This window comes from Armigeres subalbatus, chromosome 2 (genome assembly GCF_024139115.2).
Source record: "Armigeres subalbatus isolate Guangzhou_Male chromosome 2, GZ_Asu_2, whole genome shotgun sequence".
NCBI classification, from domain to species: domain Eukaryota; kingdom Metazoa; phylum Arthropoda; class Insecta; order Diptera; family Culicidae; genus Armigeres; species Armigeres subalbatus.
Window position 1 is genome coordinate 46,345,131 of NC_085140.1, and position 13,149 is coordinate 46,358,279.

Genomic DNA, 13,149 nt, shown 5'->3' on the forward strand with positions numbered 1-13,149 from the left:
TAAATTTAGAATGAAATTATTGGACATTTTCCTCAGGAATTTCTTCACGACATTCTCCATTTCTTTTGATTTTTTTAGGATTCCTTCAGATATTCATTCAACGCTCCTTTAAAAATTTATTGGGAAATTCATTTGAAATTCTGTTAGGACTTTAAAAATATCTGTGCAGATTTCTTCGAATTTTTTCTGAAGGGTTCCTACTGATTTTTCTTTGAGAATTCCTTCAGTTCTCACATTTTTTTCGGAAATTTCTTCAAAAATGTTGCCGGATTGCCTTCAAAAACTTTATCCGACATTACTTCAGGAAATCGTTTTGAAATTCCATTGGAAAACTCTTTCAGGAATTCCATCGGAAATTAGTTCATTGTTGAATAAATTTCCGAATGAATTCCTGCAGGATTAGCTCTACTAAAGGAATTTCCCAAAGAGAACGTGAATGGATTTTAGAAAGAATACCTATACAAATTTCTGTAGGAATTCTTTACTAAGAAATGTCTGTAGAAATTTCCTAAAAAAAATTCTAGTTTCATCCAGAAATTCCTTCAGGGACTACACCAAGAACTTTTTTGGCATATTTTACCAAATTTCAGGAAAAAATTTAAATTTGGTTGGTCATCCCCAGTCTTACTCAGCTAGTATTTATTTGATCATAACATTTTAACATAAATAACATTTTGAAATCAGGTATCGATTAGTATCGCCGACAATTGACTATTTTGAATGTGCTGCTTGATGATCGGCAAACGTAGAATATTGCAATTTTAATCCACTGAAGTTGATTTGTATACGGGCGATTCCTGTCGTGTGAATCAAAACCGCATGAATCCAAAAACCCGCATTAAAATTGATTTTTCCAGTCATTGTTTTTTCATCCACGCCGGTTCACGCCGCCGCCGGGGCAAAAGTGACCACCACGCCGCCGCCGCCGATGATGTGACCGGCGCACAGGTCTAGTTGTATTGTTGAGTGTTGCGTTGCGATGCATGCCAGTGATGACAACGGGTGGGGCCAGATCTCTCGATTTGTTCCAGGACAATGTAGAAGGCAAACGGCGGATTCATAAGGAGTAGTATAATATTCTTCTTGGTCGTGATCGTTGGATGTGTGTTAGTCACGAAAGACGAGAATCTCCATATATAGGTAGCATGCAGATGGCTCAAAAGGAGATCCGCGTGTGGTGAATACGATCGCGTTTCGCTCGTTTGTTTGTTCACTTGTTCTTTCGCTGAGTAATAAGCTTACAGTGAACTGTGGCTGTAGTAACTCCCTCTTTAGCAAACAACTTGTCGTGAAGCCTCGACGAGAACTTTAAAGTTTGGTCGGACAGAGGCGTGTTCGGAATTATGAAAAACCTAGCGATCTGGAGCAAAACCCCCGATTGCGTGAGTTGGTACTAATTTTGTACTTTCACACAAGGATGTTAACGATCATTCAGTCATTTGCGTTCGATCATTTAGTAGTTTGTCAATAACACATTCCAGAAGCTGAATTTCAAAATATGTTGTATGGTGGACTTTTAGTGCGAAGGTTTTTCTACAACTTTGCTTAATGGTTCGTTATTAGAATTCAACTAATAACGGAGTTAGAGCGCTAGTTGCAGTAATTTAAACTAAATGATTGGAATTTTGTTATCATTTAGTCTAAGTTACTGATACTATAGCTATAACTCCGTTATTAGTTGAACTCAAACAACGATCCATTTGGCAGAGTTGTAGAAAAACCTTCGTACTAGAAGTCCACCATACAACACATTTTGAAATTCAGCCTCTGGAATGAGTTATTGACAAACTACTAAACGATCGAACGCAAATTACTGAATGATCGTTAGCATCCTTTCACATTTGATATTTGCGCGTTTTCTGAACCATACTCATAGGGGAAGGCGGGGTAATATGACCTAGCTAAACAAAGACTGCTTTAATGTCTTAATTGTAACGATTTTCATGGGCATTTTTACCTCATGCAACAGTTAACAATATAGCCAACTGATGCCATCTGAAAGTTGTAGAAAATCTCAATCATATAGATAATATTCACATTTCAAAAAAGTGGTGGTATTTCGCTGTCGGAAAACTCATGAGGCAGCAATTAGGGAACAACGTACCAGGTGTCGGCGAATCAGCATTCTGCTATGGACAGTGCGTGGAGACGCGTCACGGTAAATATGAGGGAATACTCAAAAGGCGTTTTGGCTTGGGAGGTTCGGCGGTTGGGGCCTCTTCCCCTACTCATATGCCCAGAAAAATCGAAGCAATTTCCTGAGATCGAACCCAAATTCCTTCAGCATGGTCTTACTTTGTAGCCTCACATCTTACATCTAGGTTAAGGGAGACGCCTCCATGAAGTCCAAGAAGGCTATTTATTTACACAGATTATGCTGTACATCTGAATGTTATTTAACTTCATACGACATAAATTGTGACAATATTGTTTGGGTTGTTATCGTCGATTTTTTTTTATCACAGACCCTACCCGCGGTCCGTTTTTTTTCTTTCAAAATAAGGCTTTTACTTAAACACGTCTGTTGAAAAAATAGGCTACTCGTGAATAAAAAGGTTCATTCTCATGACCCAAATGAGCATGCAAAGTATCTATTATTTTAATTTTTTAAACCTACAATCTACAATTGCTAAATCGAACATTTTGCATGGAAATGCAGCTTCAATCGAACCAATTCAGCCCCAAGCACGCCTCTATACAAATAAAATATTACGCGGAGTGAACGCGAAACCTTCTGCGGTTTGTTCTCTTCGCTGCTCAGTTAGTATCACTGTCGTTGTCGCCGTGTGTCTTCGTCATCATCATCGTCGTGCGGGTCTGTTTAACCTAAACGACGAAGAGGCGACGACGCTTTCGCCCCGGTCGGTGCTCACTCGTGCGCTCCCCGGGCGGCATATGTTGCGGATACCCAGCCCACCCTTTTTTCCCTGGTCTTCCTTGGAGCAGTATGCGTGAGCCAGTTGAGCACAAGAAAAAGTATCGGATCGGAAATTTTAAATTTCAGTTGAATAAGTGCCAAGTGACCGAGCAGAAGTCACTAAACTCTCCTCTCGCGACTAGAGCGAGTCTTGTATAAGGAGCCTACACATCTCTCGTACCAAGCAGCAAGTCCACGACACCTCAGAGCTTACACAGAGACGACGCATATTAGCTTTCCGCTAGTTTGCTGGTTAAGTCGACACCGCAGCCACAGAGCAGAGACACTCCTCGCTATATAACCAGTTGGTGTACATATTCGTCAAGTGTTGGACGCGAAGAGCAGCAGAGCTGAGCTGGATATTAATTTTCTGTGCTTCGGAGAAGATCCGGCTTTCCTCATCTCGATTTTTTTACAACTATTTGAATCGTGGTTATTCGTGTTATTTATGTTATTTATCAAAAAGACAAAACATTCTATATTTGTGTTATTGTTATGTAGTTATTTAGTTTGAAAAACGCTTATTCTATCGTCTATTCAGTATTTATGCCTTATCCACAAGTGATTAAGTATTAATTGTTTATTATTCCAATTTGTGCAACCTGTTTAGATTTCGATCAGGTTCAACCAAACCAACGATCGAAATAAAGAAAATTTTAAAACATAAGTCAACAAACAAATCGCATCCGAGAAAACATACACCAACACAGAAGTGATCCACAACATATCTATCTATCCACAACTCCAATAATCCGTACGTTGTTGTCGTCGGTGTTTTGGAGAACCTTCCATATCCCGTTGTCAGTGAGTGTGATTGTTATACATTCGTGTGGTTTTTTATACTTCATTATATCGTTGAAGGAATCCGCAGCGAAGGAAAATCGAAAAGAAAACGGCAACGAACTAACAGTGGTAGAGGAAATAAGAGTTCTAGTGGAATAACAAAAACCTAAAGTGCGCGAGAAACATCCGATCAAAGAAGAGAGCAGTGAAAACCCTCCGCCCGCAGAGGGAGAAGTCATCAGCCATCAGTGACTTGTTTTCGTGCCGCTGGTCCCGATACGTGCGCGGAAAGTGAGTGTTTTGGAGAAGAATCGTAGAAATCCGTAGCTCGCCGCCGAAGAAGACGACGACGACGCAAGCACAACTTTTCTGGATTTAAGTTTTCGTTGTTGTCGCTGTTGTTGTTACTGTTGTATTGGCCGTTGTTGCCACTATCGTCGTTTGTTTGAAACTACGGTCCACTCGTCAAGGATCGTCTCCAACGTCATCATCGTCATCATTATTTCCGCCAACAGCCAAACCACCGATTGAAAGATGGCAGATGATCTGCGAGATCGCAACGACCCGGAGCTTAAGTATCTCTCCGTGGAGCGAAATTCCTTCAACGATCCGGCCACACAGGCCGAATGGACACAGAAGCGGCTAGTTTGGGTGCCGCACGAATCACAGGTGAGTTAGAACTATGTTTTACTGCTTTATGTGTGTGATGATTGGAATTCCGACTTGATTGGGGGAATGGTGAATTTCTTATTTTGTTCTGAGTCTTGTAACACCGATTTTAAAATTACATTAAATTTACTACATATTAACTAGTTAAGTTCACTAAATTTTTTTGGCAAAATATCATTTTTAAACAGCTGAATGCTATAATTATGCAAAATCATCTAATTTGATGAAAAGGTGACTCCGAATAGTTAGATATTTATGCCACAAGCTGTAAAAACTACAACAGACAACTCTATTATTGGATGTACGAACTGTAGAAGAAGAATACAAATCTAGTATAAAAGTTGTGGCCGAATCTAATAAAACATCCAAAGGGTTCGTACTTTCAATTGATTGGAAATATTTAATTATTACAACCTCGTCCAAACTGCGGGGCGTTCGGTTCCCCAAAACTAACATTATTGTATAAGCATCGTAAAAATTGTATTAAAACATGTTTCCGGCTCCGTAACGCTTCAAAGCAAATGAGCCTTCCAAAGCAACGATAGATAAAAAAAATCATTCTTGGGAAAATTTTCAATCGATGGATAGGAAAAAGATGAAAATTACTTTTTAGCTACTGAAGTCTATCATTTTTTGTGACGCGCTCATTTTTCAATCTTGTGAAATATACCTCATTCGTATTAAAAAAAAGAAGACTAGACCAACATTTGAATAGGGCGTAACAGTCATAATTTATTCCTTCTGATTCTTCGTCCACGTATATAGCTATATATGTAGAAGGAGAATCAGAAGGAATAAATTTTGGCTGTTACGCCCTTTTCAAATTATGTTAATTATGTTTGTCAAGTTGGATAAATACTAAGAGTGATCGGTTACAAGTTACATGCACCCCATTTGAGTGTTTTTCACATTTCCAAGCTAAAGAAATAGATCTTATAAATTAGCTTATGATAGTTCTGTTTTATTTATTGTAGCTATCAAAAGTCAATGATTTTCTTCAGTCAAATGTCTCATTTCGAAAACGCGGTGCGAATTTCGAACAGCACCATAAACACACCAAATGGCACAAATTAATAAAGATCTCAAACCATAGACCTATTGTCTTTAGTTTGAGATTTTTATTACAATCTAGCAAAAAACGCCATGTGGTGCTGTTCAAAGTCTGTTCACTAGAGTGATTCAAGTTTTGGCTAATTTGCACCCCTATGCTTAAAACATCACATTTGTCATTTTTTTCAGTCCTCCCAAATGATGAATGAATTTGGTTACTATTTGGATGTGCACATGAAAATACGTTTTGCAGTATTTCACATTGATCCCACGAATTAAGTGAATACGTAGGAGATTTTGCAATATTTGTTGCGAAACGACTTGATGCTTGTAGGGAGAGTTATTAGGAAAATACTGAAATGCTGCAACTTTTATTAATTAACGCGTAAAAGAATAATAAATATCAATTTTGTTTTGTTCATTTTTGTTTTTCTAATAACTTACTCAGGGTATCGACTATCTGGAAAACCTGGAGTTATCAGGAATTATTTTTAACCTGGAGAATCGGGGAAATCTTTAGGATATCAGGGAAATCGGCAAGAGGGAAAGTGAACGTTGTTTTTAGATAACGAGTCAAAGAAAGACGTTTAAATACAAGAATTGATTAGGCATATGGCACAAACAAACTATCAAACAACAACAGCTTCACAACTGAAGAAGGAGCTATAAGGTTTTCTCTTTAGTCTGTCTGCTTGCTTTCTTACTTTAAGCTTACTTATTTTTGTGTTATTCAGGATCCACAGATTTTTTTCAAAAATTCTCTTGTCATGTTTTTAGAAATCTTGTAGGAATTTTTACTGGAATTTTATTTTTAATTCACCTAGAGATAAAATTCCTTCAGCAATTTCTTATTTAAGTCCTCCAGAAATTCATTTAGCATTAGCATTAGCATTGAGCAATTCGCACAAATTCGTAGGTGGTACAAGCCAAGACTATTGTATGAGAGTAGCATTACTTTCATCCGTTACCTCAGATATTGATTTGGGACTAATCACTATCTCTTAGATGGAAGCATTGCACTCTCCAATAGTCGAGATCTGTCCTGGCCACGTCCTTGCGAATGCTGAGGAAGGGTTAGTTGGACACCTACTTAAGAAAGATGCAGAGAACTCTACGACCTCTCATAGGTGCCACGGGAGGTTTTGGGATTGTGTGGAAGGTTATAACAGTAGGAATCGTTTTGGTAGAACGTGAAACACAGAAAGAACTAAGATAGAAATACAAAGTAGGAAAGGGACGAGCCTGGAATTGAACCCACGACCTCCTGCTCATAAGGCAGAAGCGGTAGCCACTAGACCACCGAGCTCGTCAGTCCTCCAGAAATTCATTCAGTAATTTATTCGAAGGTTTCTCCTCTACGAATTTCTACAGAATTTCCGATAGGATTATTTCTTTCAGATTTTCCTTTAGTAATTCCTAGAAAAACTTGGAAAACCTGGAATTATCACGGAAATTTTCCCCATCTGGAAAAATCTTGAAATTATCAGGAAATTACTGACACAATCAGGGAACATGTTCCACAAGTGAAGTTTACTTCTCAAAATATATAAACATAGAACTTGCTACTTTTTATTCATACTACCCATTTACGCTCGTCGATCGATCCAGGTCTGATCATCTCAGACAAGGATCTAGCGAAGATACGAAACCCCCTCCCACGTATTTCTGTTTTTTTTTTTTGTAAAATCTTGAGCCCCCCTCAAACTGTGAATGTAATTTTTGAACGGCACCTAACCTGTTGCCAAGTTAGATTTTTGGTCGTTTTTTTAATTTTTTTATTGAGGCTACGCCACTTTGAAACTCTGGGTCTGTTTCTGTTGCGATGTCCAGCTTTGTTCCAGGCTAATGCTTGTTCACAGATTTCGTTTCCGGCCAATCCCACTTTCGTTTTCGATTTTCAGTTGCTATCTATCAGCCTCCACTGACGGAGCTGTGTTGAGGCACGTGACCCACTAAAATGAAATTTGATTATATACGTCAAAATCGTTCCGTATAAAAATCCGCCTTTTTTGATAATCACTTAAGAGGTTTCCCAAAGAACTCCTGGGGAATTTATAAAGGCTTCCCTTACTTTAAACATTAATCCACACAATTTTCTCGATGCGTAAAAGATGTAAGTTACAAAATCTTAGTTTTGAGAAAAATGGGTGCAAAGTTTTTCAATATCTTCTTGTTTCATATAATTTGTAAAAAAGTTAAAAAAATATTTTCTATAAATTTTCATATTTATTGCAAACGACGTACAAGCTACATCAACATATTCCCGCAAAGCTCTAAAACTAAATCATTTTTTGCTGTAGTCAACTCAAATTTGACAAAAATGTCACTTGAACCCCTCTGCTTCCAACCCCCTTATTTATGTATCGTTGTTCCGTTCTATGGAAAAAAAACGCAATCTAAGAGAATCAGTTAGGAATTTCCTCATAAATTCTTTTGAGAATTCCGTCGAAAAAAAATCTAGTATGTACTAAAAAAATACTATTGATTTTTCAAAGGAATTTCTGAAGGAATTTCCGAAGAAATCAATGAAGGAGTGTCCATAGGAATTATTAGCGTAATTTTCTAAATTAGTCCTGAAGGAATTTCCAGGATGAGTCCCCGAAGAAATTCTCAAATGGATTGTTTAAGGATTTGCTGAAGGAGAACCTGAATGGGGTGAAATTTTACGAAGTTTTGCTAAAAGAATTCCCGAAAGAATTCCAAATTGATTTTCCAAAGGAATTTTAAACGGATTTTCAAAAGGTATTCTCGAAGAATTCCTCAAAAGGATTCCAAAATATTTTTTTGAATTAATTTTCGAAGGTTCAAAGGAATTTCGGGAAGAAATGTCCGGAATGTCCGATAGACTTTCTGAAAAACTTACTCGAGGAATACAAAGAAATACCTGAAACAATTTTCTTTAGGAATTTTAGACATAATCTGAACATCTGAACATAATCAAAACAAAATCCTGAAGGAATTTATTAAAATCTCTAAAAGAAATTTCGTAGGAATATTCGCAACCATTTAGGGCGTTTCAAAAGTTTTCCTAAAGAAATTTTCAAATAATTTCCTGAAGAAAACCGAAGGAATTTCAAAACAATTTCTGAAGCATTTTTCGAAGGTATTTTTTTGTAGAAACATAAATACTAGAACGCTAGTGGCGCTGTAACCATTAAAGTTATTTTTCCAAAATATGCTTCAAAAACCTTAACTTGGCCGTTTGTTGTCCATCATGTTGTAGTGCATGTTGGGTTTCATCACCAGCATCGGTTTTAAACTTTTCGAAGGAGCCCCTATAGGAATTTCTAAAGGAATTTCCCAAAAAAAAATGTCAAAGGAATCTCTGAAGGAATTTCCGGAACACTTTCCTGAGCTGTTTTCTAAAGCTTTTGTAAAGGAATTACAAATATCCGAATGAAATCTTGGAGGAAGTTCCGAATGAATTTCTGAGGGAAATGCCGAAGCAATTCTTAGAAGTTCATCTATGAAGGAATTTCTGAATTCATTTCCGGAGGATTTTCTGAAGAAATCCATGGAGCAATTTCTTGATGAACTTGCAAAGGAGATCCTGGAGGTATTTCCGAGGGTAGTATTTACTTGTTTGAATTGATTATTTAGCTGCTGCAATCAATTTATTACACGTTCGTTTTTACCTGGAAATAAATGTAAAGCATCTGGAAAAAAACCTGGGAAAATTAGGGAATTTAGTTTTTACAAATGAGTAGGCACCCTGTTTTAGAAAACCCTTTCAAATTTCTTTCCGAAATTTCCTTGTCATTCATTCTAAAATTTTAGAAATTACCCATTCAAAAAAAAACCCAGATTAATCCACCTAGCGGTGATGGTGCCTTTCTCGTTCGTTCAAAAGGTTTGGAAAAATCTCAAATAACACCAATATGTGGATTGGTCTTATTTTTCATATTTGTTTATATGCATAAAAAAATTATCGCCAAACGCAATTTTTTGCATACAAATCGGATAAGAGCAAAAAAGCATAAGAGCATAAGAGCAAAAAATGGCCTTTTATTTTGTAGTTTTAAAATTAGTATTTTCGCCATAACTTTTTACCCAATTGTACGATCCGTCGTCAATGGGACAAGATTCTGCGTCGAGTGCAATCTGTTGCGAGCGTAATAGATGAAGTCTAAGTGCTAAAAAAGTGAGCTAGACTTTTTTGAACTCTTTTTTACTATAAATAGTAATTTGACCATAACATCTAAGCCCATAGTCCGATCTGGCCAATTTTCAATAAGAAAATATGAGACGTTCTGCGTCGAATGTTAATGCGAGCAAATCGGTTGAGGAAAAGTGCCTGAAAATGAGTGAGTTTTTTTAGCGATTTTTCCATGAAAAACCCAGATTAATCCACCTAGCGGTGATAGTGCCTGTCTCGACCTTCGTAAAATGTGTGTGCTTGAAAAAAGATGAGCTAATAGCTAGGAGTAAAAAAGACAAATTTCTTTGTCCGTTCTATGAAAATCAGATTATTTATGGCAAAGATATTGTAGATCCAGTTGAAAACCGAAAATCATATTTTGTCCCATTCCCGGATGTCGCAACTGCATCGCGAGTAGTGCCCGACTATGGCACAGTTGCGCACTACTCGCGATGCAGTTGCAACATCCGGAAATGCGAGAAAATGCGATTGTCGCGAGACCTCGGTTCGGTTTTCAGCTTGATCTACAATATGCTAATAAGAATTTCGACATTTTTGTTTCCTTTTCCAATATTTTTGACGTACATAAACCTGTTTTATTTTACCCAGTCATATATTTTAAGGATATCACTTTTGGATGTTAGTTGAACTGAAGCTCCGACTACACAAAAATCAAACGAAAATGTCATTCCCATCACGCGAGCGGAGGGCAATATTTGTTATAATATAAATCTCATGACCGTCTTTCTGCCAAATTCCCGTATGAAGAGGGAGGGAAGTGTATCAGTGTGGAAGCATTCGATAGTTCGTTTTCGGAAAGAAATTATAGCCTTTCGGTACAACTTTGTTGCACAAGAAAGGCAAAAAGTATTTTGGCCATAATTTCTAAGGTAATAGTCCAATCTGGCCAACTTTCAATAGAAAATAATAGAACAGGATTCCGCGTCTAATGCAATTTGTTGTGAGTAAATCGGTTGAGGGTAAGTCCATTAAAAGTCAGCTAGACTTTTTTACTCGCTTTTTTATAACACATAGTATATTTTGGCCATAATTTCTGTGCCCATGGTCCGATCTTCCAAATTTTCAATAGAAAACAATACGACAGGATTCCGCGTCGAATGAAACTTAAATCGGTTGAGGATAAGTTCCAAAAAAGTGAGCTAAACTTTTCGCACTTTTGGTGCGCGCACACACACACAGAGACATCATCTCAGTTCGTCGAGCTGAGTCGATTGGTATATAACACTATGGGTCTCCAGGCCTTCTGTAAAAGTTTGGTTTTGGAGCGAACATACAGCCTTTTCGTATAAAAAGGCAAAAATGGTGTTTCGGCCATAACTTCCGATCCCATAGTCCGACCTTGCCAATTTCCAATGTGAAACAATGGGAAAGGATTCTGCGTCGAATGCAATTTGTTGCGAGCAAATCGGTTGAGGATAAGTGTCCAAAAAATGAGTGACATTTTTAACGCGATTTTTACGTATAAATTTGTGCCTGAAAAATGAGTGACATTTTTTGCGTCATTTTGTGCGCACACACACACATACACACACACACAGACATCACCTCAATTCGTCGAACTGAGTCGATTGGTATATAACACTATGGGTCTCCGGGGCTTCTATAAAAAGTTTGTTTTTGGAGCGATCATATAGCCTTTACCGTATACTTAGTATACGAGAAAGGCAAATAGTATTTTGGCCATAACTTTCGATCCCATAGTCCGACCTAGCCAATTTTCAATAGGAAACAATGGGAGAGGATTCTGCGTCGAATGCAATTTGTTGCGAGCAAATCGGTTGAGGATAAGTGTCCAAAAAATGAGTGACATTTTTAACGCGATTTTTACGTATAAATTTGTATTTTGGCCATAACTTTCGATCCCATAGTCCGACCTGGCCAATTTTTAATAGGAAACAATGGGAAAGGATTCTTCGTCGAATGCAATTTGTTGCGAGTAAATCGGTTGAGGATAAGTGCCTGAAAAATGAGTGACATTTTTTGCGGCGTTTTGTGCGCGCACACACACACACACACACACATACACACGGACAGACACAAATTTCATCAGTTCGTCGAACTGAGTCGATTGGTATATAACACTATGGGTCTCCGGGCCTTCTATGAAAAGTTTGTTTTTGGAGCGATCATATAGCCTTTACCGTATACTTAGTATACGAGAAGGCAAAAACGGGAAAGGCACCATCACCGCTAGTTGGATCAATTTTGAAGATGAGATTCAACTAACATTGACACATAAGAATCTTAGTCTAAGATAACTAATGCGGAGGCGAACTAATTGGTCACATTTGAATACACTAATGAAACTAATAAGATTTGAAAGATTCATTTTGAACTCGAGATTATCTGGGACTGTTAAGTCCTATTTAGAAGTTATAGTTTAATAGAATTCCTGAATATCTAATAAGGAAACCCTGGTACTATTTTATCGTAGCTCCAAAGATTTGTATTACTGTGTTAGATGCATAGCTATCAGTGTGAATTATTATTAGAAATTCTGTGGAAAAGACTTTTTAATTTTCTGGTAAATTCTGAGAGTTGAAATAATTCAATGTCTAGGGATTATTTAGATAATTTTCTATCATAAGAAGTGCCATTTTCAGTTTTATCAGTAACTTCAAACTTACATTTGATTTTTTGGTGAATATTTTGACTGTGCATATGCACAGCACATGTTTCGAAATGGACAAATTATAGATAGGCGTGATAACCTCTACACAACAAGACCACTTAAAGGTCACGTTTGCGGAAAAGCCATCAGAATCCGAGTACCACCCTCCACCGCGGTTAGCTCTTTTTTGCAAATTGAATATCTTTCGGATGCTTGATTTGTCCAATCTCCACATGTGCTTTACTGTTGTATATCCACAGTCAAGCGAGTGCACATTGTTTATTAAACGAGAGGATCGCACTATATGCCCCCAACAACGGGCTGGGCGGATTTGTATAGAGTGCGAATCAATCACACTCTGCTGTGCCAAAGACTTGCTTGGCTAAAGCATTTGATGAGTTGCTGTACATATGCACAGTCAAGATATTTACCATAAAAATGGTTTTCGTACGGCCGAGTTGCCGAATAATATGCAATTAATTACATTTGATATTATTTCCATAATGCTGTAAATCTTTCTGCAAAATGGTAGTTTAAATAATAAACATAATTTAGTGTAACAACTTGTAATACACTATCTAGTTATTAATTTTAGTCCAAAAGTCACTATTTGGTCACTTTTTCTACAACCGAAAGTCGCTATTTGGTCTCTTTTTTCGTCAGCATTGGTCACTAAAGTCACTATTTTGAACGGCATTGATTCCTACCAGCCCTGCTATTAAAATACTAGAACTCTCGGACTGTGCACATTTAGGTTGGAGAGCAAATCTCATGATTCCATCCATTGGTTCCCTGTGCAATTGCGATTATTCTGGTCAATCACGGAGTAGCAACTACGAAATGCACGCACGCAAAAAAGCGTTCCCGAATTCGTGAACCAGCAAAAATACACCGTGATTTGATTCATGGATTCGGAAACACCAGTCACGTTTTCCAGAACATTCCAGAAAACGTGACTTT

At 37.5% G+C, this 13,149-nt stretch overlaps 1 protein-coding gene across 3 annotated transcripts in view; it reads left to right on the forward strand.

The window, feature by feature from the left end:
* The window catches only part of LOC134218525 (myosin heavy chain, non-muscle), a 189,521-nt gene that overhangs the window by 9,318 nt on the left and 167,054 nt on the right, over positions 1-13,149 (forward strand). For all 3 annotated transcript variants that reach the window (XM_062697635.1, XM_062697637.1, XM_062697636.1), the window contains exon 2: positions 3,779-4,369. In XM_062697635.1, coding sequence (XP_062553619.1) covers positions 4,235-4,369 — 135 coding nt within the window. In that variant the 5' untranslated portion in view covers positions 3,779-4,234. The remainder of the gene's footprint in view (positions 1-3,778; positions 4,370-13,149) is intronic.